Raw genomic sequence first — 26922 nt, 5'->3', positions numbered from 1 at the left:
TCCTCCAGCAATCTTTCTCTCATGAATTATGACATCTACATCCATAAAATTTGTCAAGCTACATGTTTTGAGATGTCTCAGTTCTTCACAAGTTATATGTACATTAGTTTTATTATATTATAATGCCAATAGTAGAGGGGAAAGCAAGAATAAAGAATTAGGATTGTGCATCTCAAAATAAGCGTTGGGCCAACACAAATTATATGCCAACATCTCCAAATGAGGGTTCTCTACAAGATGACAATTGGAGGAGTGTAGTTCAGTGGTAGAGCATCTGCTTGGCATACAGAAGGTGCCAGGTTCTATATCTGCCAGGTATGGCTGGGAGAGTTCCCTCTCTCAAACCCTGGAGAACTGTTGTCAGTCAGCATAGCAAATACCAAGCATGACAAGGTCTGACTTTGTAGAAGACAACTTTCTATGTTCCTATGTTATAGTGGACACTCTCCTGGAGGTGAGGATACATCATGCTAATTCATCATCTTACTGTGGAGGAACAGGCTGACCATGGATGCATCACCAACACCTGGGTGGGCCAGAGTTGACTCAGCTTTGGCCACCTGGGTACTTGGGGCAACATCAGCCCAGACAGGCATAGTGGGTGCGGAGCTGTTGCTGTAGTCCACAGGAATTCACTTACCACTACTGGGAAAGCCTTCTTTCTTGGAGTGGGACTGGAGGGCCTGCAATCTGGTGTTGGGCCAAAGGCTAGGGATGCTGCTCATCAGCCTCCATAGCTGAGCTGGCCAGTGGTGTCTTGGGCATGATGTTGGAGGAACCCAGAACTATGGTTTTGGGTGACTTCAACATTCATGCTGAGGATGCCTCAAGTCTTGCTTGGGAGTGCATGGCCTTCATGGCAACCATGGGCCTGTCTCAAATGATCATTGGTGCAATGCACAGAGAAGGACATACCCTTGATTTAGTCTTTGCTTCATGCTGAACGGGGTAGTCTGGAAAAGGGGGTGGGGCATGTCATTCTCAGACCACTTCCTGGTGAGATTTGGACTTGCAGCAATGATTCTCCCCTGCAAGGGTGGGGGACCAGTTAGGGTAGTCTGCTCCCCGATATGAATGGAATCTGTTGAATTCCTCACTGCTTTGCGGGTTTTCCAGTGGATAAAGTGCGTGATCCTGTTTATGTCCTAGTTTCACTAGGAAACAGAGACTCATACAGCCATTGACACAATTACTCTGGTGCAGTGGAGTCTGTTTTGCTCCTTGATATACTAAGGAGCTGTGGATGATGAAATGGACTGGGCAAGGACTGGAGCGTAAGTGAAATAAATCTCGCTTTGGAGGGCTCCTAACTGGTTTGGGCTCCTAACTGGTCTACCATGAGGCAGTGAGGGCAGCAAAGACATCCTACTCCACTGCCCCCATTGCATCGTTAAGGAACTGTCTGGCAGAGTTGTTCCATGTGGTCTGGAGGCTACTTACTTCCGAACAGAGAGTACACCTCTGGGGTACATGGTGTCTAGCTATAACTGGATGGCTGCACACTTTGAGGATAAAGTCACTTGACTACGTAGCAATTTAGATGCCTACTGAGATGTCCAATGTAATGTCCAGCCCAGTCTTTTGGTATCAGGTCTAGTAAATGCAGTCAGAGGATGTGGACAGGATGCTTGCAGTGATGTGCTGACCACATGCTCATTAGCTCCTTGTCCATCTTGGTTTATTAAAGCTAGCCGAGCTGGGGTGAGTGAATGGGTCATAGGTGTGGTAAATGCATCTTTGCATGATGGAGTGGTGCTGCAAGAGCATGGCTTGTGGCCATTTTGTAAAACGGCTTCTGCAGATTTATTTCCACTTGTGTACAATGTCTATCCAATGTTTCATTACAAGCAGTGTATTCTATGTCACCCAAGTTCCTATGAAAGTTTATTACAAAGTCTAGACTACAACCATGACTAGAAGATGGAATCATGGTGAATGGCCTTGCATCTAAGTAATTATTCAGGAATGAAAAGTTCTGCTCTAGCTGCCCTTAATGTTTACATGTTTGTAAGAATCCATACCATTCTAAAAATAATAAGCCATTTCCCTCACATTTGCTAACTGCATAACTATGACTTACTCAAGGAGATTGGTTTGCTCTCCCTTCTTCACATCACAAAACCTGCAACATTTATACTCAATTAGGGCAGCTAGCTGAGATACTGCTGAACACTAATTTGTATTTAAATGTGTAAGCTCTTGCAAGAACCTGTGCACTGACAGCATGCAGCTTTAAAATGTTCAAAATGACTACGCAGAACTACATTAGCCAATGTATACAGAACTTTGCTACTGAGCTAATGAAGGGACAAGATTCAAGTAATTAAGGCTTGGCTAGAAATTAGCCAGCACTACTTGAATTCTTCTCACAAAATTCACAGTACTATAAAGTATCATCCTTAAAAGTTAACTTACGCTGCCACATAGATGATTCATACTACACAAACTTAACTTCACTCACCACTGTAAACAGCGTCTTTATTTCTCATTAGCACTAATGATTTTATTGAAAGTATGTGTTACATCTTGGATTCCTCTCTTACATTGATGGCTATTGGTAAATATGAGAATCTAAGTCACCCTACATGATTATGAGTATTTGAAGTGTAGTGTTACAGGTGCATTTAGTTAGGAACCAGAAGGTATCTGTAAAAACTAATTGGCATCAATCAGCTGACTGGAATTTACCCAGATGGATGTGAAATAATTCCCTTCTTCAAACAATTCAAATTAAAACTTATGAAGCCCCATATCTATTCAAATGAAATGGAAAAAGCAGGGTGATGTTGGCAGGGCAAGGGTCTCTGCTTACTGTATTTGGCCTCTGCACCAGGTTCTCGAGCCGTGTGTGGCTGAATTCCAGGCTGATGACATTATACAGCTTCTCTCGCTCCTCCTCTCGAGTTTCATAATAGCGTGCCCACTGTGCCATGGTCATCTCAATATCCCTTTGTGTGTTTACATCCATGACGTCCACCATCCTTCGACTCCCTATCAGGACACAGAAATATGTGGCTACTTTGGCTAGAAATTGTAGTAGGAAAGGTGGGAGGGACACCAGAGTATAGAAAAAGGATTAAAGAATGTATGGGAGGACAGGGTATAGGTTATCCGCTCAAAACCCCCTGATTTTGAAGAAGTTTCAGCTATTTTCCCACAAAGTCAGGTTTTTTTAAATAAAAAAAATTCTGTGTAACGAAAACCAAATTCCATGTCAGATTTCAGATTGTTCATACACACAGCGGATACTCTGAGCTATAAAAAACAGGAGTGCATAATTACCTACGTAGAGTCGTACATCATTCACACTGAAGTCTGGATCTGGCATCCTGTAAAATGAAAAAAAAAATATTAATGCAATAATCACCCAATAGCCCTTCACCATGCAATTTTATCCTGGGCACTTCAGACACGAACTATAAAAACTTCATTGGTTTGCTTCAGCCTTCAAAGAGTAAATGTGGAAACATACAAATCCTGTGCCCCCATCTTTGTTTGCTGTCACTGCAAGTGTGGCTCACTTTCGAAAGGGCAATAATTCTCAAGAATACAGATGGGAGAGAGCGCTATACTTACTGCCTAACATGGTCTTAGCCAGTTCTAGAGCTTCTTTTCTCCAACTATAGGTGCATCTGTTTCGGTACTGCTCTAAACTGAAAAAAATGTGCCAGCTGCAGCCCCTCCCTGATAGCCTGTCCTCAATCTGTCCACTGGCTAGCAACCTACAGATTAGACTACTGGGCTGGACCTCTGGCTGGGAACATCTCTCACAGGTGATTAAACATCTTTGCTGGTTATTGGTCCATTTCCAAGCAGAATTTAGAGTACTAGAACATACCTTTAAAGCCCCACATGGGTTCGTTCCCTAGATACACATACCTTCACAAAACCTGCCCCAGAACTGCTGTCTGGCTCTCCTAAAGAGGCAAGGCAAGTGGTATCTGAGAGGACCTTCTCAGTTGTGGCACCCAAGCTGTGGAATTATCACCAAGTAGGTTTGCCTGGTGCGTATTTTGCTGTTGTTCAGACACCAGAACTTTTTATTTTCCCCAGGCTTTTCCGCCATCTTTACTCAGTATTTTATCTGGACTTTCCCCACACCACTGTGTGCATTTTATTGTTTTAACTCCTTGTAGTTAGCCGCTGTAGTAAGTAGCAGTAATATTTTATATTGGACAGCAGTGTGTAGATATGTAATTAAAAAACACCTTTGCAGATGGAAAATTGCTGCAGCCATGTAGCATCAGTGCAAGGCAGGCTGGCATGTTTGTACCAATTACTTGTGCCAGATTATCCTGGGAGGAAAATGAAGCAAGGAAGGTGCTTGTGGTTCTTGGTATCTGTTGTGTTTTAGAAATGCTTTTAGCCACTTTGAGGACTCTAGTTGAGAAGTAGGATATAAATCTAATGAATGAATGAATGTTCTTTGAAAGCAGAACAAACCATGGCTGTATTCTGTCCCATGATTAAAGCAGCAAGAGGGAACATTTTGGGCCCACAGCTTAAGTCAATGGTTTTCAACCAGTGTGCTGTGGCACCCTGGGGTACCTTGAATGATAGTCAGTGGGCAACACTGGCCTCTGTCCCTCTTTCCTTCCCTCCTTGCGTCTCTGCCTCTCAAAAGCTTGCATAGCTGTTTGTTGCAGCTTCCCTGGCTACAAGCTCCTCTGGCAAATGGGGCCTCTGGGGCTGGCCAGGGGGTGCTTCACAGGCCCCTGTGGGGCTGTGTGAGGAGACACCTCTCTTTGGGGAAGTGGGGGCGGCAGCTCAGAGACCAGAGGCAGCAGCAGCAGCTGCCCCTATAACTCCCAAGGAGACGGGAGAGAAGGCTGAGGGAACATTCCACAAGGGAGGGTGTTCGAAAAAGGGTGAGAGGCTCCCAGCTCCGCAGGCAAGGGGTGACATAACTAGGTTCCTGAGCCCCACAGGGGTGCCGCAGAAAGAATGTAGCTGGTCAAGGGAGCCATGGACCGAAAAAGGTTGAAAACCTCCGGCTTAGGTCCTTATGGAAGGTACAACTTCAGAAGGCTCACTACACATGCTGCGAGTCAAGGACCTTGCCGCACTATCTTTCAGTGAGTCAGAAGATTATTACTATAGTGGGGATTAAACAAGGATGAAAATGCCAGCAAACAGGACTGGATACAATATGACTGCAGCTTCTGAGATTCAATATTTAACCCACTGGCTGGGATGGAATCCTGAATTTGAATTAGAAGCTTCTGTACAGCTATATAGGAGACACATTCTGGGAAATTTGCTGCATACTGAGGTCAAGCTCTGCACACAAGGGACTGCTCTGAGGTAGGCTGGTACTCCACTGCTTTTTGCAGTGCTGGTTGTGCTGGCTTCTTCCCTCTCACTTTCCTCCTCCCTGCCTTCTCATACATTTTTAATTTTTTTTTTTTTTGCTGCTGCATTTGCAGTGCCAGCAGTTTCTCCACCCCCTTCCTATCTTGTTCAGAAGAAGAGCTGTGGGGGGTTTTTTGGGGGGGAGGGGGCTTTTTCACAGTGAGGCCTTCTGAGCAAGATTGCCAGGAGTTTGTGTTGTCATCTAGAAAGACAGTTTTAAACTTAGGTTTTGATTTTTGTTCTAAAGTTACAAGCAACTTTACATCCCCCCCCCCCATTTTAAAACAGCCACTGCCGCCAACTGATCTGGGTGTCAGGCATTCTTCTGGCCACAACACCCAGAAGGCCTCACACCTTCATCCTTTCTCAGAGCAAGGCAGGGAAGATGTGGCAGAAGGGGTGGTAAAGAGCCATGCCGGGTTGACAGCTGGCTGCCCAAGCCAATAATTAATCAAATAAGGGGCCTGTGAGATGCCAATTAGCTATCCCTTGTGCCCACTGCCTGAGGCAATTGTCCCATTATATCCCATCATTTCACCAGTCCTGATTAGGGTTACTTTACTAGCATCAGTGAACAACTTAACTAATGGCAAACACTTTGCATCAATACTCACTTTATTCCAAGTCCATCACAATTTTTGAAGATCAATGGATCTCTTAAGCCACCACGCTGAATATATTCCACATTGAAGTCTGTCGGGAGGAGAGAAGACAACATTTGTTAAGAGAGGCTAGCAGCTGACAAGAAGGTACCGGGGAAAAGCTGTATTTTAAAAAGGGAGAAAAAGTATAAAGGATGCTAGTGGCACTGTCCAGAGCAATAGATTATTCACTTGCAACCACATGACCCTTAATTTGGCAGACATCTATGAGTATTCAGATTCATGCATACATATATAATACTGGTTAATCAAAGGGTTGACATTGACACAAAACCTTTATGTTGATTCTCCACCCAAATTATCCACTCTAGCTTTCAGATGGTCTTATGCAAGGATTTCAGCCAATTGCTACTTCAAGGCTGAAAGGCAAAACAGTATTCCAATCCTTCTCTATTCCCTTGCTCATTCACTTAAAGACATTTCAATCAGCTGCGTTCCAAAGTGGTACACTTTCCAAGGAGCAGATTCAGAACTATTCCAAATCTTGGCTCCTATCTACAGCTGAGGAACTGACCAATTAAAAAAAAACAAAAACATTTTCATACAGAATTTCCCACAGTAATGCAAGTCATTAAGTGATAGCTGATGCTATTTTTCAAGGACAACATTGTCCAGCAGGTGCCTCAAGAAGGGACAACAAAGGAGATGCACAAGTAGTAAAAATGCAAAATTAGGTGCAATGAATTTTCCCAGAGTTAAGTCCTCTTGAGTTCAGAAAGGGACATTTCTAGTTCTAAAAAGCTTTTCCTTCTATATGCCATCCTTCCCTTCTACATTCACAACAGCAGTATTCACTATGCAGCCCATTCACAGGTAACCTACTGAACGCAAAAAGTTTAAAACACTCACATGAATCAAATGTTCCTCAACCCCAGGGGAATCCACCTTGTATGCAGAACTGTCTTGTCTGTGGGTGGCCCCATTTTGCTGTCTGGATAGAGGTCCCATGACTAAGCCCAATATTAGAAAGGATCACAATGGGTCCGTCACAGAAAGATGCATAAAAAATGGTATCATTGCCTTTGGCTGGCCACAGTTCCTTGTGAAAATAACATCTGTACACTACACTGCACTGGTGGGCACAATGTCAATAAGGATCACAAGGTATACTACTGACAGACCTCTAGGAGACCACCAGCTTCCTGCTCCTAGAATCCGAACTATATCTATAACTTTTCATTTAGATGATAAATAGCTAGCAGATTTTCCCCAAGCCGCCTTATTAATATCACATAATAATCAGGATCACCATTTAGTATGGATAGTGCGTTTCAGAAGTACCTATATTTCTGGTTACTGTGAGAATAAGTGACCACAATAAAATAAATGTTTCTTAAAGGGCACTATCTTTTTACAATATAATCTTGAATATATATATGTGGCTCCTGTTTCCTACCTGGAACCCTAAAAATTGTGATTTATTTCACAAGGCACTCTTATATTTCAAATAATGAAATGAAACTACAATAAAAGTTCTTAAAATACATTTTTGTAATTGTTCTTCACGCTGGGCAGGCCATGGAGTTCTGCTTAAAAACAAGATTACACAAGCCTAAGGGAAGTCCACCTCACCATATTGCCATGCTTTAGTGTAAAACGTGAGAGGTAGAACAATTTATTTTCAAATACTCTATGCAATCATGATGCATATCAATTTGGTTCTTTTAAAATAGGAAGCTGGAGTTCCAATACACACGGTGCTTAAGCACATCTAGAGAGTCAAAACACACTTGTTGCTTATTACTGCAATAGGAAAAAGAGCTCACAGATATCTGAATCTTAGAAAGGTAGCTTGGCATGATGCTTACCTTTGCCTTCCATGAAGACCACAAAATCGGCATTAAATTTGTTGGTGGTAAGTTTCTCTTCGAGGTCAAATGTTCGTTTCCCCTCAATTTCATCATCTGAGATGCCATCATCCTCATAACGTCGTCTCATAGCACCACGCTGTGGAAATAGTGACAGGTGAGAACTGGAGGAGCCATTGTCTTGAACCCAACAGCTAGATGACAGCAAGTTTCTTGAGATATGCAATGTACATGCACAACATGTGCTTGCATGTTCTTCTTGAGCATAGGTGATTAAATCAATACAACCTTCCGTAAAGAGATCCTGTTTACAATTATATCAGTTTTAAAAAACGTGCAATTACTTATCTGAATGCTCTTTCCGTGTGACTTCATATTGATGTTGAATGATAGTCCTTTCCCACTACTAGAGTGAGCCAATGGCTATGTCTCAAGTTCCACCCTGATGCATGGCTCTCTGTAGTACCACTATACATATTAATGTGGAGGCCTGAAATGGGAAGTCTACATACATTGTGTTCCCTGCCTCAGATGTCCATGCTAATGTGTGGACAGAGAAGGTAGGGTCAAAAAAAGCCATGTGTCATCAGGGTAGGCCCAGAGGAAAGGTGGCACAGCCCTTTTATTCACACAATGCCTCTTCCAGGAAAGCATGATGGGGGCTAATGGCAACACAAGATGGTAACATCCTGGTATTATACTTCCTGCTCATATCGACAGATTTTTGATAGTTCCAAAGAAATTGGATTCTTTCTTTATTTCCCTTAAATTCTGCAAACACTGTACCAGAATCTGGTGGCCCCCTAAGATGTACAGGGTGAGTCTTTTAAAAGAGGCCCTGTGGAACATGTGTACTCTGTATTCATGGGGCCTCTTTTAAAGGACTCACCCTGTATTAACCAATTGCATTTCTGGAAGCACATCATTAGCTAAGTGTACCAAATCAAGCTCGGACCTGAGAATGTAGTAAAACGAAAATTAACTATAATCCAGAAATGCCTACGTTTGCGATGAAGTCAGTCTGTTGCAGGGATGGATCTTTAGGTTATGATGGATTACAACTCCCATCATCCCTGATCCTTGGTCATGCTGGCAGGGACTGATGGAAGTTGAGTCCAACAAAATCTGGAGGGCCACAGCTTCTCCACCCAAGTCTATTGTCTTAGGAAGATTTGAGACACTAAAATAATTTGAGCAATTTTTGGATGAGGGTTTCCTGAAGAGGGCCTCATTTGTGTGAAGGTACAAACACTTCGACTGAAGCCGTTTATTTCCTGCAAATACTCAGTCTGGACTCAACTCTGTAATATTAAAAAACAAGTGACTAATTAAGTTAAGTCATAGCTCCTCTTTCTGATATACCCAGCCTAAGCCATACTCCCGCTGAAACACTGCCTTAGGCACTACCTTCCTTCCAGCAGTGCTAGACAGATACTTTACTATGTTAGCCTTGTCCATATAGGTATGTTTCCTTATTTCTCTCTTTTTTTCAAGTTGGGCTGTAAAAGGATTTGCTCAGTACGGTATTATGTTGCTACTGGACCCCCTAGTGGCCACATTTATCCACAGTGGCTGTACAGTGGTACCTCTAGTTACGAACTTAATTCGTTCCGGAGGTCTATTCTTAACATGAAACCGTTCTTAACTAGAGGCGTGCTTTTGCTAATGGGGCCTCTTGCTGCCGCTGGCACACAATTTCCGTTCTCATCCTGGGGCAAAGTTCTCAACTCCAGGTAACTCTTCCAGGTTAGCGGCGTTTGTAACCTGAAGCGTTTGTAACTCAAGGTACCACTGTATTTCACATTGCAGTTACCTAGTTTCCCCTGAAACTATAAAAGCTCAACATATTATATATTAACCAAAAGGCTAATATTCCTTGGATTCTAAAGTCCAAATTAATGGGAAAATGTAGCCATCCTGGGCAACTGGTTATTTGCACACTTGTGTTTAAATGAGCATGGATCTATTTAAATATGAATTTATGTCTCCTGCAGGATTTATCAGCTTGTTAAATCATGTTTCTAATATTACCACACACAAATTTTATTTATTATATTTATTATATACCACCTTTCCCTCCAAGCAGTTCAAGGTGGTGTACATGGTTCTCCCCATTTTATCATCACAACTCTTTGAGATAGGTTAGGCTGAGGGACAGTGACTGGCGGTAGATCTCAATGAGATTCATGGTTAAGTAGGGATTCAAACCCTGATCTCCTAGGACAATGGGCATAGTCCAAAACTAACACTTACACTTCACTGGTTCTCATGATATACACCTTGAAATGCAAGTTTTACTACAGTTTTTGGACGTTTTCCAGATAAAACCAGGATTAGTAATTTCACATGGCAAGAGATAAAGAGGGTGAAGCTACTTCTGTGCATAAAAAGCAAAAGTAGCTGTGATGGTCTAGATGGGGGTGCAGACACGTGGTGGAGCGGCAGAGGTGGAGAGAAGGCATCTCTCACCCCGCACTGCTGGTCACTTAAAGGCTGCCTTCCCTCATTTGGGCGGCAGCCCCAAGTGACTTCCGGGCAGTAGTCCCAAGCAAGGGCAGGTCTATTTATTTATTTATTTATTTATGACCTGCGTAAGCACAGTCACACATGAGTGGGATACATGTAAGCCCCCCCCCCCACTTTCTTACAGGATGGGGAAGTTTGAAAATCTACACAGACCAGTGCTAGAAACAGCTAGGTTATGGGTGCAACAATGGAATGTCTAGGCGTGCCTTTTTATAACAAGAATACAAGCTGAAAATGAATGAACTGCAGCTAAAATATTATGTTCATTTTTCACATGGTCTAGTCCTTCCCCTCCCCTCCCCCATAATATTCTTAAGAGGGTTTCTTCTCCAGTCTTCAGAGAGTAGCTAGACGTGAGGAGGCAGAAAAGGGTCCTCCTTTCCTTCCACTCTGCAGTTTTAATCTGAAATCTTGGGCACAGTACTGCACCCGGAGCTCAGAAGCTGTTCACCATTAATGATTCCCTGTCGCAAAATGCACCTAGAACAATGGGAGTTTCAAACACTCACACAGACATATCTGAAGATGCTAAGACTGAACCAGGTACTGAGGTATTTAGCAATTCTGGCCCAGAAAAGAATTGGTCAGCTCATTCTATTTTGACAGAATTACTGTATTTTTTGCACCATAACACTCACTTTTTTCCTTCTAAAAAGTAAGGGGAAATGTCTGTGCGTGTTATGGAGGGAATGCCTATGGGTGGCATGCCTACGGATTTTCCTCCTCTAAAAACTACATGCGTGTTATGGTCGGGTGCGTGTTATAGAGCGAAAAATACGGTAACTGTGTCTATCTAGTATACTGCTGAGCTAAATTTCTCCTGCAGGGGAAAACTAACTAACTCCTCTGTTGCATCATCAGTTCAATTATAAACTTGCTAGGCTATTTTGAAAGAGCTGGAAATGGAAGGTTAGCAACTCAAAGCTGACCAGCCCATCCAGCTTCACGTCTCTGCAAGTCACTGTGGTGAATGACCATTATTCAGTCAGGGAAAAAATTGCTCCAAAAAATCCACTAAATACAAGATTGGATGCAAAAGATCTTTTGCAAATTGTTATATTCTGTTTTGCATAGTCAGACATTTACTGGTTTCACATACATGCAGTAATTTTAACAAAGCAAACAATGTGGAAACAAAAAAACAAAACAAGTTACAAAGCCAAATAAGCAGTCACACCCTTGCTTAGAAGCTACGCAGGAAATGACATGGCCATTTAAAAACTGACTTGTGAACTGCAGAAATATTAACAGTTTAATTTTAAAGAGACTACAGGTCCCAGTATCGCCTGTCTCCTGTGTTGCACACTGTCACTGATAGCATCAGCTTAGCTTATTGTGGCACTGAGATGTAGTTTTCTGCTATTAAGAGCATCGCCCATCGCAAAAAGCTGACAAACTACACTACACGCTTAATTTCAAGTTTATCCTATTTATGGATTCTCCATACTAAATGAGGCAAAGGATATACTTGTTTGCCTGCAGACCTCTTGGTATGCCATCAAATGCTTCACCTTCTACAGTGCTTTGAATATACACAAAGTGGGACAGTCAGAAGATCAACTGACTTGCCCCATTCTACTGAAGGGTACATTCCTTATGATCAAAATGCTTTTACAACTTCTCTGCCTTCTTGAGACCCAAACAAGCAAAGTACTCTTAAAGAATAGAATGAAGTGAAAAGACCTCAGGTTCACATCCGATGCTGCTGTCCTGTTAGCACAATCTTGCTTGCACAATCTTGCTTAGGCAACCCCCTGTGCAACCTCAAAATCTGCTCCAGAGGGTAGGAGGACCCTCCAGAGCAATTTTTGAGAGCATTGCAGGGAAAGGAGAGGAAGTCCTGTTGCATAAATAGACCTCTGTATACATAGAATCTAGAACTGTAGGGCTGGAAGAGACCCCAAGGCTCCTCTAGTCCAATCCCCTGCAATCTATAGCATTCGAAACAACATACAGTCATACCTCGGGTTACAGACGCTTCAAGTTGCGTTGTTTTTTTTTGGGTTACGGACTGCCGAAACCTGGAAGTACCGGAAAGGGTTACTTCCGGGTTTCGCGGTTGCGCATGAGCAGAAGCGCTAAATCGTGCTTTGCACATGCGCAAAAGCACCGAATCGCAACCCACGCGTGTGTAGATGTGCTGCTGCGGGTTGCGAACTCTGCAGGTTACAAACATGCATCCCACACGGATCACGTTCGCAACCCGAGCGTTCACTGTATCTGTAAGAGTTGTACATACTAACCCAAATGACCCCTCACACATGCTTCAGTTACTTCAGAACCTATGTCAGGATTACCAGGATAAATAACATATAATCTCTCTCTGTGTGTGTGCGCACACACACAAATATATCCATGTTATATACCTATATTACTCTTGACATAGAGAGTAATATGGCACACGCAACCTAAAGCTAGAAATTACACGCCTATATTAAGACACTAGTAAGGAAGCAGTTTTCCTAAGAGAAGTTAACTGAAGGATTACCAATCATTTTCACTGCTTGTCTTGACTTTAAGAAACACCTGCATGTCATTTCTGCATTCAAGACCTGTTCCTGATTAGGTCTGATACAGTTTAATTAGGATGCATGCCACATTCTTGGGTCAGACTATCATCTTAGCTGCCAGCTTTCACACCTAGATAAAATAACAGGTGGCTAATTGAGCAGACCTGTTTAGTATACAATAACCATCAGTAATTAACTAAGCTTGAATACTGTCTAGGGCTTCAAGACAGACAGCATGACCCGAAAAATGAATGCTTCTACTGACAAAATTGTTCATTCCAAAAACTATCAAGTGCACCAGAATAGCATGGAATTGACAGGCCCATCTTAAAAAGGAAATCAAAACCCATGACATTTCCCCATGACAGTTCAATGCTTTCAAATAAGACATGAGACATACTTTGATTTTGCAAAGTGACCAATGTATGAAATCCTCTGTAAGTGAGACTAGCACCGTGTCCTGGCATTGGTCAAGGTAAATATCATTTTTTTTACCTATTTATGGAAGTACAAATCTTTGTTGTAGACACCACATCACACTGCCTAGCATACATGAAGAGTTCAGAACTCTGCTTGGATGATTCAAACAATATTCCTCAGCACTTTTCTGTTCACTCCATTTTCTATTGAACCTTCCTCCCCCAAATCTTTAGGTTAAGATAAGATCAGTAAAGTTTTCCAATTGTGTTCTGCTTCCAGAAAGCCCACAAACGTATTTCATTACATTAGTATGTTTTTTGCATCCTTTAAGCCCAAGCTTTTAATCAAGAATTTCAAAGTCATCTTGTTTTTGTCAAGATCTTGCAGATTCCTTAGAGATTCAAAGAATCCCTGGATAGGGAACATTTCCTTTTTTGCTATGTGGGTGCATGTTGTTGCTGTAGAAACATAGCTGGATGTAAACAAGAGACCTTTAACTAAGATCTACTTTCAGCATCACACCTGAGAAAGTTTTACAAGGAGGTCCAAAAGGCAGGGGACACCTTTGAGAAGGTTTCGTCCTTTGAGAAATTTCCCCAAATTAAAAGTAAACAGGAATACACACATTAAGCACTCAAATCGTCTATGCTTCCAGACTTCTAGATTCTGTTTCTGAACTCCTATTTCTACAATTCTTGTGCCTAGCAATTTGAGCTTTTTATGGCAGTATAAACTGGCATAGAAAAGCTAGGAGCCAAATGGCTCCTGGGACCTGGGTTGTGGGTGCCAAAACAATGTCTAGTTGCCACTGGGTGTGTGTGTCAGCAACCCTTTTTAGTTATTATTTTGATAAGTGTAAACTAATATGCAGTTCACATAAGTGACTCATTGTTAATATCACATTTTAGCAGAAATTGTTAATACATGTTTAATTTGGTTTTTACAATAAAAATATTTGTACCAAACTTCAGTTTTCAACACACTCTACTCTTCATTATTAAACTCCTTAACAAACTCCTTACCTCCTTTATTGTCTATCCTTAACACATGCGTTGAGGCTTCAAAGCACATACGTTTCAGTAATCTTTGAGTGCCAGCCTTGTACAAATGACACCCAGACTTGTGGAGGGGATCGCAAATGGAGATTCTTTAGGTGCAAAATGCACCTGGTGCCCTGCTAATTATGAACCCCGAGTATAAAAGATTACATTCAGCAAGAAGACTAGATGTTTTTTAGTGCCATAAACTTTAGGGGGCAATCTAAACCCCATTTGAACTGGACTGGAGGTAAGCGAATTAGGTGGTGTCCCTCTGCCGAGACCTGCCAGTCTTTGCCTGCAAAGTGCTGCCAGCATCACTTTGATGATGTAAAGTTTCCGGCTTTGTAGGTAGACAGAACTGCTGCTGCTGGGATCCCCATCAACAGCAGCCAGCAGAAAGCTCCAAAATGAGCCTACCAAGACAGCCACACTGCTGACACCAGGCCCAACTGCTGCACCAGTTCCATGCTGGCCCATTGATTTGCCTTGTTCCCACCTTCTGCCATGGCTGGTGTGTGCAACAGCGATTCAAATGCACCAGTGGTAGGTAATGTTGGTTCATTAAGCTGTCAGCTTGGATTATGCCTTTAATTGATTAATAAATGCAAATATTCAACTCCTCATTTAATCTCAGATTATCGTTTACCCACCGATTAAATGAAAGAACAGCAAAGGAAGTATTTAGGACTTGAAACTCTTGAAAAGTCTCCACCACTTTGACCAGCTGTTTGAGAAAAACGTTATGGAAAAGAAACCTTTAGGTGGTTTCTCTTATATTTTGTATTTGATGCTAGCACATAATCTTTGTTTAAACACAAAAGTTCTATTGTTTCCATACTAAAAGCTTCAGGCAAATGAAACTAGCACTCCTCAGCTGATAGAAAGTCAATGGGTTGCATCCAGAGTGTCCCATTTGTGAAAGAGACTGAGATTCAGGAGAGGCTTCTGCTGAGGGAGAGAGGGTGACTTAAACTAATTCCCCTTTGCTCTTCAGATTGTTGTACCACCACTCACTCACACTGTTCTTTTGAGGTTCCTTCAACCAAACTTTTCAGGGAGCATGAAGCAAAAATCACATTTCCTCTTCCTCCAGCAGGAATGTCCTATGCGTGGAGTTCTGTTCATTGGTTGTGTTACTGAACAGAAAATATTCTGCATTAAAGGTAAAGGTACCCCTGCCTGTACGGGCCAGTCTTGACAGACTCTACGGTTGTGCGCTCATCTCACTCTAGAGGCTGGGAGCCAGCGCTGTCCGCAGACACTGCCGGGTCACGTGGTCAGCGTGACGAAGCTGCTCTGGCGAACTGGCACCAGAGCAGCACACGGAACGCCGTTTACCTTCCCGCTAGAAAGCGGTACCTATTTATCTACTTGCACTTAATTGTGCTTTCGAACTGCTAGGTGGGCAGGAGCTGGGACCGAACGATGGGAGCTCACCCCACCGCGGGGATTCGAACCGCCGACCATGCAATCGGCAAGTCCTAGGCGCTGAGGTTTTACCCACAGCGCCACCCACGTCCCCCAATGCATTAGTAGTTTTTTATTCTAAAATCTAAAGACACATCTTTCTTTTAACAGCAGTGATTAGGGTTTTCCCAAAAAAATTGAAGGACATCAATATGTGAATGTAAACTAAATTAGCTACATTTACACCAACAGAAGAAGAAAAAGGGTGGGGGTCCTCAATCAGGGCAGCTGAATCTTTCAGATGGAAATGCCTATGATCAAAGTTAAAGACATGTAAGACCAGTACTTGTGACGTAGGAAGCTCTGCAAGGTCCACCAATGATTAATAAGAGACTGTATCAGTAATTAAAAATGAATACATTCACTTCACCAGTGAAAGAGAATTTCCAATTCAGTTATCAAGTAGAAATGTGAAAGAAATACAAGACAATGCAGTCTCCTGCTTCTTCTATTCCACACAAAAATCTATTGTGTATAATGGAAAGGCCATAGCTCTATTTAGCTCAGTACTTTTAAACTTGACTGGCAGTTGGGTCTCAAAACCAATTCTTCAAGATGTCTGCCTATTATCCCATACATGTATTCACTATTTCTCATCTTAGTAAGCTCAGAACTCTGACAATTGCAATGTGTGTGTGTGTGTGTGGCATGTCTCAGTGATGTTGAGTGCAAAATTTTCTATTTCTAAACAGCACTGTTTCAGAAAATTAGTACTGTAACCTGATTAATGCATACATTCCCAGTAAAGAAGATCCAAAGAAAAGAAAACAGAAAACCCAACCTCAAAAGTGTAACTTAGGCACAAAATTGGGTATGAAGTTTTTTTTAAAAGGGGGGGTGGGGAGTGAATTGCCAGATGGACTGGATGGCTGACATTTGCCAAGTAGAGATCCTGTTGAAAGCCCTAGAAATATATATGACTGAGCACTAGAAATATACCACCTTCTATACTAAACTATACAGCGGGGTCCGTCATAGAGCTTCAGTATGCTGATGACAATGTAGTGTGTGCACGCTCAGAGGATGACCTCCAAACCATCCTAAATATCTTTGCAGAAGCTTACGAAAAGCTTGGCCTATCACTCAACATCCAAAAAACCAAAGTGCTGCACCAACAAGTACAAAATAACCCCTCTGCAGCACCACAAATCCAACTCAATGGTGTAACGTTGGAAAATGCTGATCACTTCTCCAACCTAGGCAATTATCTTTCCACAAGGGCCAACATTGATGCTGAAATCCAGGATTGCCTGAACTCTGCGAGTGCAGCTTTCTCCCGATTGAAGTGCAGAGTGTTTTGAGGACCAGGACATTCACAGGGAAACCAAAATGCTTGTTTACAAAGCTATTGTACTACCAACCTTACTATATGCTTGTGAAACATGGACCACTTATAAACACCATCTCCAACTCCTTGAAAGATTCCAACAACAGTGTCTCCAAAAAAATTTACACATCACTTGGGAAGACAGGCGAATTAATATCAGTGTACTGGAAGAAGTGAATATCACCAGTGTTGAAGCAATGATTCTTCAACATCAACTTCATTGGAGTGGTCATGTTGTTCAGATGCCTGATGATCGTCTTCCAAAGCAACTACTCTATTCCGAACTTAAAAATGTAAAAGCGTAATGCTGGTAGTCAACAAAAGAGGTTTAAAGACTGTCTCAAGACAAATCTAAAAAAATGTAGTATAAACACTGACAAATGGGAAACACTGGCCTACGAGCGCTCCAGTTGGAGAACAGCCTTTACCAAAGGTGTCATGGGGTTTGAAGACACTCGAACGCAGGACACAAGGGAGAAATGTTCTAAGAGGAAGGCATGCTTGGCAAATCCACACCGTGATCAACTCCCGCCCAGAAACCAATGTCCCCACTGTGGAAGGATGTGTGGATCCAGAATCGGCCTCCACAGTCACTTACAAACTCATTGTTCAAACTGTGTTTATGGAAGACAATCTTACTCGGCTACGAGTGATCGTCAAAGAAGAAGAAGATGCAGCAGGGACGTCCAACTCCCAAGAGACTGCGATCTACTCACAAAATAAAAAACTGGCAGTGATCTACCCCTTTATGGGGGGTCAGGTCAAAGTTGTTGATGTTTTTGGGGGGAGGAAAGTCAAAATTGTTGAGCTTTTTAAGGGAGGAAAGTAAAAGAGTTATTAGCCTTTTTTTAGAGGGGCAAGTCAAAAATATTGAGTTTACTTTTGGGGGATAAGGGAAAAAATCGCCCATGGTCGACCCAAACCTACCTGGTGGTCGACCGGTTGGACATCCTTGCTATACAGCTTGCGACTTAATTGTATAAAAATTCTAAGGATGAGGTAGGTCAACTATTTATATAAATCAGCCATATGATTTCTTTCTGGTGACAACACTGAAATTTGTACATTTATTGACCATTAAGAAAGACCCCTTGTGGATTGAAATGTGTCTGGCCTTCAGTATTATTGCTGGTCACATGAAGTTGAAGTGCAGACATCACTTTATATGGTTGTGTCCATTATTACTGCATTCTAGTAACTTCATTTATATCTCTTATGCATATATTGTTGGAAAAATTAAAATACATTCTTTATCTTTCTTTCTTTTACTTGCACAATTTTATCTCTTAGTCCACAATTCCAGTCAAATTGGCCAGTTTGAAAGTTGTAATTACCCTTTTTCAGGTTGGTCCAATAAAAAGCACATATATAATGTTATACTTTTGCAGTCCCAAAGATTCAAGAGAATATGTTTGGTAGCAGTTCAGAGAATCTGGAGTAGGGGAGGGGAACCTTTTTGATCCAGCAAGCTAGAGCCTTATGGGCCAACTTTGACATGTCAACAGGACAACCCATTGTGAAACCAAGTGGTTGACAGGTGGGGTTGTCCCCCAACCTCACATAGTGCTTCCCAAGCACCCAACAGCCAGCTGGTTGGCAAGCACTTGGGATCCATTGAGCACAAAGCTTGCAAAGTGTTTTGTGCACTGCTTCCCATGCATTGAGCATTGACCTGTCAAAGCTGCTTTCTGCAGACATCAGCTATGCTAGTCCAGCTGCATCTCTACCTGCCCCATAACTGATGCCACATTCAATGGCAGATGGGTGTTGTTTGTGGATAACGGCATCACTGGTAGGAACTGTGTTGGGTCAGATATGGTCCATGTGCCAAAGATTATCCTTAACCTGGTTTGGAGGGATAAAAAGCAAGAGCTTTTGGGGGGAGGGGGGGAGGGGAAGAAAAATCACAAGGTTGGTGGGGAGGCATGGACACCTGATCAGAAAATAAAGTAGAGGCATTTAGTAAGAATACTATAATCCATTCCATATAAAAACCAATTTCACATACCCGAAACAAAATTGGTTCCAAGGCCAAACATGTTGAGCAAACCAAAGTTGGATTATATAGGTTTCTTTCTTCTACAGTGGTACCTCGTGTTACATACTTACTCTGTTCTGGACGTCCGTTCGTAACAGGAAACTGCTCGTAACATGAGGCGCACTTTCTCTAATGGCGCCTCCTGCTGCTGCTGTGCAGCTGGAGCGTGACTTCCGCTCACATTCCGGGGCAAATTCTCAACAAGGGGCGTGTAACCCGCAGCATTCGTAAGGGGGATGGTACGTAATACGAGGTACCACTGTATTATCTGAAGAGCTAGGCACAACATTATTGTATGTAGCTAACTAGGTACATACTTTTCTATTTGAAAGCAGGTAAGTATTAAAAATGAGAGTCCAATTTTGCAGAAACTCAAAATTTATCGACATATTAGAAACCATCAGCTAGCTACAGTTACAAAGAACTCAACAAACAAACCTCAACTTTACAATAGTTCAACTATGTCCATTAAAACAATTTTATCTCTGCTGGCTAACCACTTAACAATATTCCTAATGCACACATAAAAGGATAGCTCCACTTGGTATTTGTGGAAGACAGTTTTTAGTTTCAGGCACAACTGAATGCTGAAATAAACCCTTCTTGAAAGTTATATGGAAAACTCGTCAACAACAAGTATAAAATCTTATCCCATCAATCGTCTACAGATACAAGTATTTTGACAGATACAATCAATATATTTTAATTTGCTTTCTCTAGCCTATCTTGAAGGTTCAGGGCAACTTAATTTCCTTTTTCTTATTTTACCACAATACTTTCTTGAATGGTTTTCAAATGCAGTCCTATGAAATCTTGTAGTTCCTAGATACATGCTAAGGATTCTTACTAAAGGACAACTAGATTACCAAAGGACAACAGTCACCAAAAGAAAAGCTTGCTCAGTACTATCAATGTACTTCTTTAATGCCATGGTGCAGGTTTATGCAGCAATGTCAAATTCATTCTACAGTACAATTGGTGTGGTTTGACCACTAGGGCTAACAGGAGAAACCTGTATATCAAGTGAACTAAGCTGAGCACACTAAACATATTCAGGAGTCCTTTGCCATGCATATGCTTTGTGGCATTGCTACAGGGCACCTCAGCAGACAAACCAATATAAAAAGGATTCTCTGAAGTTAGAATGTTTCAAAACTGCTGTACAGCCATCCCGTCCACTCTTTTTTTAAAAAGGAAATGTTTGCTACCAGATCTTATTCTCATTTCTTCTTTCCTAATATGAACCCACCTCCCATAACTTGTACAATTAACACTTCCATTTCTTAATTCCACTCCTCCAGCCTATACAAACCCAGCTTTACAAACCCATAAAGACTGAGCACATATAGCTTCCCACCACTACACACATATCATAATCACAAATATGGGTGTTGAAGGCAATACAATTTGCCTATACACAAACAATGAAAGATGCCAAGAAACAAAATGCCTGATTACATTTGTAAGCTTAAACAATCAAGACAGACTTAAATATGTTACACATCAGTAAACTAAGAGTGTCTTTGAATATCTCTTGGAAGTAATTAGGTCAAATTCCAGTTCTGTAATTTCAATAATAACTATGATGTGTTGGTTTCAGCCAAGCACCAAGTACTTCCAATTCAATTATTCTCCATTTACACTTCTTCCTTCCTATTTATACTGCATGGGGACGGTCATCCCATGTTCTTGAAGTAACAGATTATGTAGAGTTTGGTATGGTGCAACCCTGCATAGAGTGCATTACAATAACCAAGTCCTGAGATTACCAATGCATGCATGGACCAATGTGAACCTATAACCCCTAACAGGGACGTCCTTATCTAGCCTACCAAAGCTGGTAGAATGTACTCTTAGCCAATGAGGATTCTTGTGACAAAGATGAGTACTTCCAGACTACAAATCTTCAAAGGCAGGGAAACATCCATAACCTTGTCAGGATTCAGTCAAGGTCTACTGGCATCCATTCAGCACACAACTGCATTTAGATATCAGCTCAGAACTTGCCACCAGATTCAGATGTAAGAGAGAAGGAGAGTCAATTGTCATGAGCCTTACACAGCTCAAGACTGCAATACAGGCAATCTTCATTTTGCATGGGGGTTACATTCCAGACCCCTGCATACACCGGAACATGTGTAAATCTGTTCTACCCTGCCCCCTTTTTGTGTCATCTTTATGACATTTGGGGGCTACTTCCAGGTTCTGTGTACAACCACGCATCATTTGGACATGCCTAAATCAGTCGTTGAGTGTATCTTAAGGACCACCTTTCCCCATATGAACTGATCTGGATTCTGCATTTGTCATCAGAGGCCCTTCTCTATGGCCCTCTCCACGAGAGGTTTGGAGGATGACAACACAAGAACTGACCTTTTCTGTGGTGGCTCCCCATCTGTGGAATGCTCTCCCCAGAATGGCTCACCTGCTGTTATCACTACATGTCTTTAGGTACCAGCCTAAAACATTCGTCTTTACCAAGACCTTAGGCCATTAAATAATCTATGGCCTGTTAAAGTTGTGGGGACAGAGGGACTGTTATTATTATTTTATTATGATGCTGCCTATAACTATGCTTTGTTTTATGTTTTCAATCTTATGCTCCATAAAATAGGTTTGTAATGTTGTACACTGCCCTGGGACCTTTTGATAAAGGGTAGTATATAAATTTAATAATTAATGATGATGATGATAAATATAATAATACTGAAGACATTGTGCTCTAAATCCCAATGGCTTTACTTAGATGTTAAATAGCACTGAGGACAAAGTACTTTACAGTGGTATCCAAGAGAATAACTGCTAGGGGGCAGACACAGTCACCCAGTACTACTCTGCAATCAAGCTGGGCAGATATGCTGAACAACACTCCAACCCCCAAACCATAGAGCTGATCCAGAAAGATACTAAGCTTAATATCAAAAGCTGCTGAGATCAAGAAAGATTAACTGGGTTGCAACCCTCCTTTCCCTCACCTTATAAAGGTCACCCATCAGTGCAATTAAGGCCAACTCAATCCCTAAGCCAGGTTGGAACCCAGACTGGTAAGGCTAAATATATTTCACACAGAAACACCTGTATTTAAACCACTACTACCCTCTCAAGCAAGCACCTTCCTCTGAAATAGGGTATTTTGCAATTAGGCCCAAGCTGCCACATACCATTGGATCCAAGGCAAGATTTTTCAGGAAAGATCACACCACCACCACCACCTTCAAGTAGCCGGGCAGACCATATCACATAACTACGGATTACTCCAGGGGTGGGGGACTGGATCCAGCTGACAGGCCAGATCCTTACCTTCACCCCCACAGTCCAAATCTGTCAGGTGGGTGAGGATGTCCACCTGCCAGTAATCCTTCACAATTGCTTCTGGAGCACTGCTGGTCAGCTAATCCTGTACTTCAAAGCACAATACAGAGCTCTTTGCAAGGGCCTTGTGAAGGGCCCTGCTTTGAACTCCTGCTGACCAGGTGACTGTCTGCACTTCAGAAACCAGCCCTGTTTGGATGCACTGCTTCAAACACTTTGTTCATATCATCAGGCTGTCATAACTGAAACTGATCCCATAAAACCCCTCATATGGTATGTTGGACACTAATAGATTCTGCAGTAACAAGCACTGGAGCATTAGGTATACTATGCTCTATAAAACCTACTCTTCTCAGGAAATGAGCTGCAGCACAGTATACCATTTGAGAAGCTTCTGACTCATCCTCAAGGTAAGCTCCACAAAATATATTATGGTGAACTAGCCTTAAGGGTACAAACATGAACAACTCACCAGGTCCAAATTGGACAAAATACCCAAGCTTTCACACCAGATGTAGTCAATTAAAGCACTCTGACACCACCACAACCTGAGCTTCTGGACACAGTATTAAATTCAAGATAGCACACCTGTGATAATCCAAGACTGCAAAACTGAAAGCACAATGGAGGCCAAACATGTGTGTCCACATTCTTGCTCAGTCACCTCCAGCTTTGCTAACCATCATCACCTCAGTCAGCCTTTGCTGTATTCAACTGTAGGAAACTTTTAGTAGCCTTACTACACTCCTCTTCCTCTGGAAGCACAATTTTAAAATTTATGACGAGCTTGAAGTGGCTACTAAATCACAAACTTTGAAATCGAGCCTATTAACACTACTGGGGAATTATTTACAATTTTTTTTTTGTTTCTTTTAGTTAGAGTGGATCTAAAAAGTTATGGGTAGAAACACTATGCATAAGAGTATATACTGACCAGCCTTTTGCTATAACGGACCCGCTCTTCTTCAGGTTCCATCTCAGACTCTTCTGATGAGAGCGAGAATGAGATATCAGAACTGCTGTCTTCCTCTTCTTCCTCCTAAAGATACCAGAATAAGGAAGCAGAACAGATTAGAAATTCCACTTTAACTCTTCATTGCCTTGGTTTTATCAACAATATGAAATGTCATGAATCAAGAATGGAAAATTAACAATGACTATGAAGTAACAGGATGACTTAATTTTTAGGACCTGATTAAGCCATGGCCATTTTTAAAAACTAGGGTCAATTCAAATAAAACAAAAATCCCAAGTGGTGATATGGCTATTCCACAATGGAATCAGTCTCATAGTATCCACACTTTAACATCAAGCAATACTTTCATAGTTTTGTCAAGTACCCAAGTAAATATACATGCTAGGTGGCGACAGAGTATTCTATGCGGTGTCTGCTTTTTAAATGAATTGAAAAGTCAGTTAAAGAACAAACATGCTCAGTTTGGTCAGGAAATACCTATAGGAATTTTCCCAGGAAATGTTTCAAAACAACAGAGATACCATGATTAAACACAATGGAATCAATACAGAGGGCTCAGTTTACTATATTACTGCACCCCGCAACCAAGGACCCCTCTCAGCATTTGTTGAAACTGCAGTTTGACTCTATGCGGAGAAGACAAAAGTATGCAATCCATTGTTCATTTGAATACTGTAAGAGTTACCCACCATTATAGAGGCAGAATTCTGCTACTGATTATGGCATAACCTAGATCTAGTCTGACCAAATGCAGTCAGACACCAACTACAGCAGAATTTTACGTTCAACAGCATAATGTTTTAATTGGCTAGTGTAGGCACAATATATGACAGAAGACCATCATATGTGCTGTAGTCCATTCACACCTTTACTACCACTGTATCTCAGTCAGGACATGTGTGTCACAACTATTTTATTGCTCAGTTAAGGAGAAGTTAGTGAATGGAACATTTAATTTTAGAGAAGCCAGTGTAAAGGTACTTTATGCATCAAGCAAATAAAAAATAATATGGATCCTGGGCATACCCCAAAATGGTGTATATAAGTTATGGTGGTACTGTTTTAGTGGTAGACACATTACAAGACTGGGTCAGCAGTCAATCACCAGAAAACAGTCATTTCAGCACCCGCTTAACATTTGCATGGGTTAAGCAAGTAGTATAAGATACAGACCACAACATAACTCGATTTAAAGCCAATACAAAATTGCCTAAATGGTCTCTGTTTACATTTTCAAGTACAGTAAGCCTGCAACTTACGAGGGGTTACATTCTGGGAATTATGCCTAAAGCCAAAATCATGTACAGTATAGTCAAATCACACTGAGTTCAATGGCATGTGGGACTGCCAAAGTCAATTTCCTGGAACCCGGCCCCCTTTTAATTTTTATTTAATTTTTTTGCCACACGCATAAAGCTGAATGTGCACAAGTTAAATGCGCGTAAGTTGTGGGCTTCCTGTATACAGTAGCAGGAGGGTTTTGGGTGGGGTAAGTGAAACTCAGAAGCTCCTACTTGCCACCTCCTATTCCAAATCAGCCTTGTGTGTGCCTCTCTCTTTCCAAACAGCCTCAAAAGTCCCAAAGTCAGTAAAACGCAGAGGATCAACACCCCACATGCCAGTTCAATTCCATTCCAGCAGAAGAGAGACACAAATCAGCGCAAGCAGAAACTTTGTCTGCATTTTAAGCAGTAGAATATCACTCATTGTTTGTAGTGGCATAAACGCAATGAGGCACCCTGACTCCCACAGGGCAAAAGGGAAAGAACGAGATACTGTATAGGACTGTTTGCAAAACTAAATAACAGAAATATCGCTATATCTTACCAGGTCTCTGGTTTTCCTTTGCCCCTTCCTAGGGCAGGAGAAAAGCCGGAAAGTCAATTAATTCCCAAGTGAATTACTCTTCGACCCTGAAGGCTGGAGAACGTTAGCATCCAAAATGGGCTATAAGCCCCTCAGAAAGAAGGGACCCCGATCCCACTGTTGGGGAAAGGGGGCGTCATCAGGTAGGCTCTGGAGGGCGCTCAGTTCCTCAGCTCCTCTCAGCGAGGCCAGCCTTGGGCGGGAGGGGGTTGCCCTGAGAACTACACTCTCTCTTCACCCTACCCTCCAAGTTGGGAACCCAGAGCCATAACTCCTCAGGAGGGAAAGCAACTCTCTCTCCAGCTCCTGCCCTTACAGAAAGTCTTCCCCACCTCCATCCAGTCATGAAACAAATCAGCTCTCAGTCGCTGTTCTTGGGCTGCAGGTCCTGGACCCCTGTGCCCCAAATCCAGACCATTCTCACCTACACGTCCAGCCTTCCCAGTCCCACAACTTGCCTTTCTAGGGCATCCACACACCCCTCAGCTCAGCCCACTCGGCTCACCTCAGATGCCCCCACCCAGCCCAGCCCAGCCCCCCGCTCCACCCGGGCTCAGCAACGCCGGCCCCACGCGCATTCCCCTAACTCGAACCCGAGCCCAAGCCCTAACACCCCCCTGGGACGCGACCGCAGCCTCTCAAGGCGCTGGGCCAGCAAGCACCGCCGCGCCGCCTCTTGGGGCCAAGGAGCTGCGACCCAGCACCGCGCAGCTGGGGGCCCCAACCCACCGGCGCCCGTCCGACACCGCCACCCGTTCCCTCCCCACAACCCCCAGACTCTTCCCCTCACATAGAAGCAGCCGCCGCCATTTTGAACCCGTCAGACTCTCACATACACACATACAAGGCCGCCATACTGCGCCTGCGCGACATATCCTTCTCTCGCTGACCCCCCTCCCTACGGGCAGGGGCCTACCATGCGCAGGCGTAATTTTCCCCACCCAGAAACAAGAGCAGCCTAACTGCGCAAGCGCGAGAGCGCAGACTACCTCTTTTTGGCCTAGAGTCAGGCAGCGGAGGCGCATGCGCCTTTGTGTGGGGGTTTGTTTTTTTTTGGTCACCCTTCTGGCTTGACCGGAGTCTTACGTAAAACTGTAGTTTTCTGTTGCTTTGCCTATTGGAAATACTAATACGGTTTCTGGCGCGTGCGCAGTAACGGCAGCTGTCTGCCCGGCGCTAGCGACTGTAGGCAGCGGTCCCTCTTCATGTGCTGAGAGTCAGACTGGATTAGGGCTATTGCTCTCAATGGAACTAATCCAGAGTAAGAAGTTTAAGGGCCGGATTTCCTGAAAGTGTGTAGATAAAGAGGCCTCCACACTCTGTTTTGTTTTAAAGGGGACACAGGGAGTTCCCAGTTCTAGGCCCATTTAGCGATACGAGGCTTTTGGGGGGACATGCCCTGCTCAGAGTGGCTCTGCAGGTAACGGCGGGCATCAAACATCCCAAGGCATTGCCTTGCAGAGAGAACAAATAGCAGATCGGCTGCAAGAATTGTTGCTTTATCTTTTTATTTTTTTTGCAGGGGGTGGAATGTCCTCTTATCTTTTCTGGAAACGGCATCCCCACCCACCAAGCCCACAATTGCCAGAGGCTATGTTTATGCCTCTGTTTCGGACAA

The 26922-nt window shown here is 42.7% G+C and overlaps 1 protein-coding gene across 3 annotated transcripts in view; it reads right to left on the bottom strand.

The window, feature by feature from the left end:
• Positions 1 to 26196, bottom strand: part of KDM2A (lysine demethylase 2A) — a 52894-nt gene extending 26698 nt beyond the window's left edge. The window contains exons 1-7 of one of the 3 annotated variants that reach the window (XM_082211246.1): positions 26095 to 26196; positions 25266 to 25293; positions 23397 to 23501; positions 7823 to 7961; positions 5967 to 6045; positions 3283 to 3329; positions 2813 to 2991 (exon numbers count right to left, since the gene is read on the bottom strand). In XM_082211246.1, the coding sequence (XP_082067372.1) occupies positions 2813 to 2991; positions 3283 to 3329; positions 5967 to 6045; positions 7823 to 7961; positions 23397 to 23501; positions 25266 to 25293; positions 26095 to 26114 (597 nt within the window). In that variant the 5' untranslated portion in view covers positions 26115 to 26196. The remainder of the gene's footprint in view (positions 1 to 2812; positions 2992 to 3282; positions 3330 to 5966; positions 6046 to 7822; positions 7962 to 23396; positions 23502 to 25265; positions 25294 to 26094) is intronic. The other 2 variants (XM_082211247.1, XM_082211245.1) reach the window with 2 other exon arrangements.
• Positions 26197 to 26922: the final 726 nt, after the last annotated feature.

This window comes from Podarcis vaucheri, assembly GCF_965113315.1.
Source record: "Podarcis vaucheri genome assembly, chromosome: 1".
In the NCBI taxonomy this organism is placed as follows: domain Eukaryota; kingdom Metazoa; phylum Chordata; class Lepidosauria; order Squamata; family Lacertidae; genus Podarcis; species Podarcis vaucheri.
This window is presented reverse-complemented; position numbering and strand designations above follow the sequence as displayed.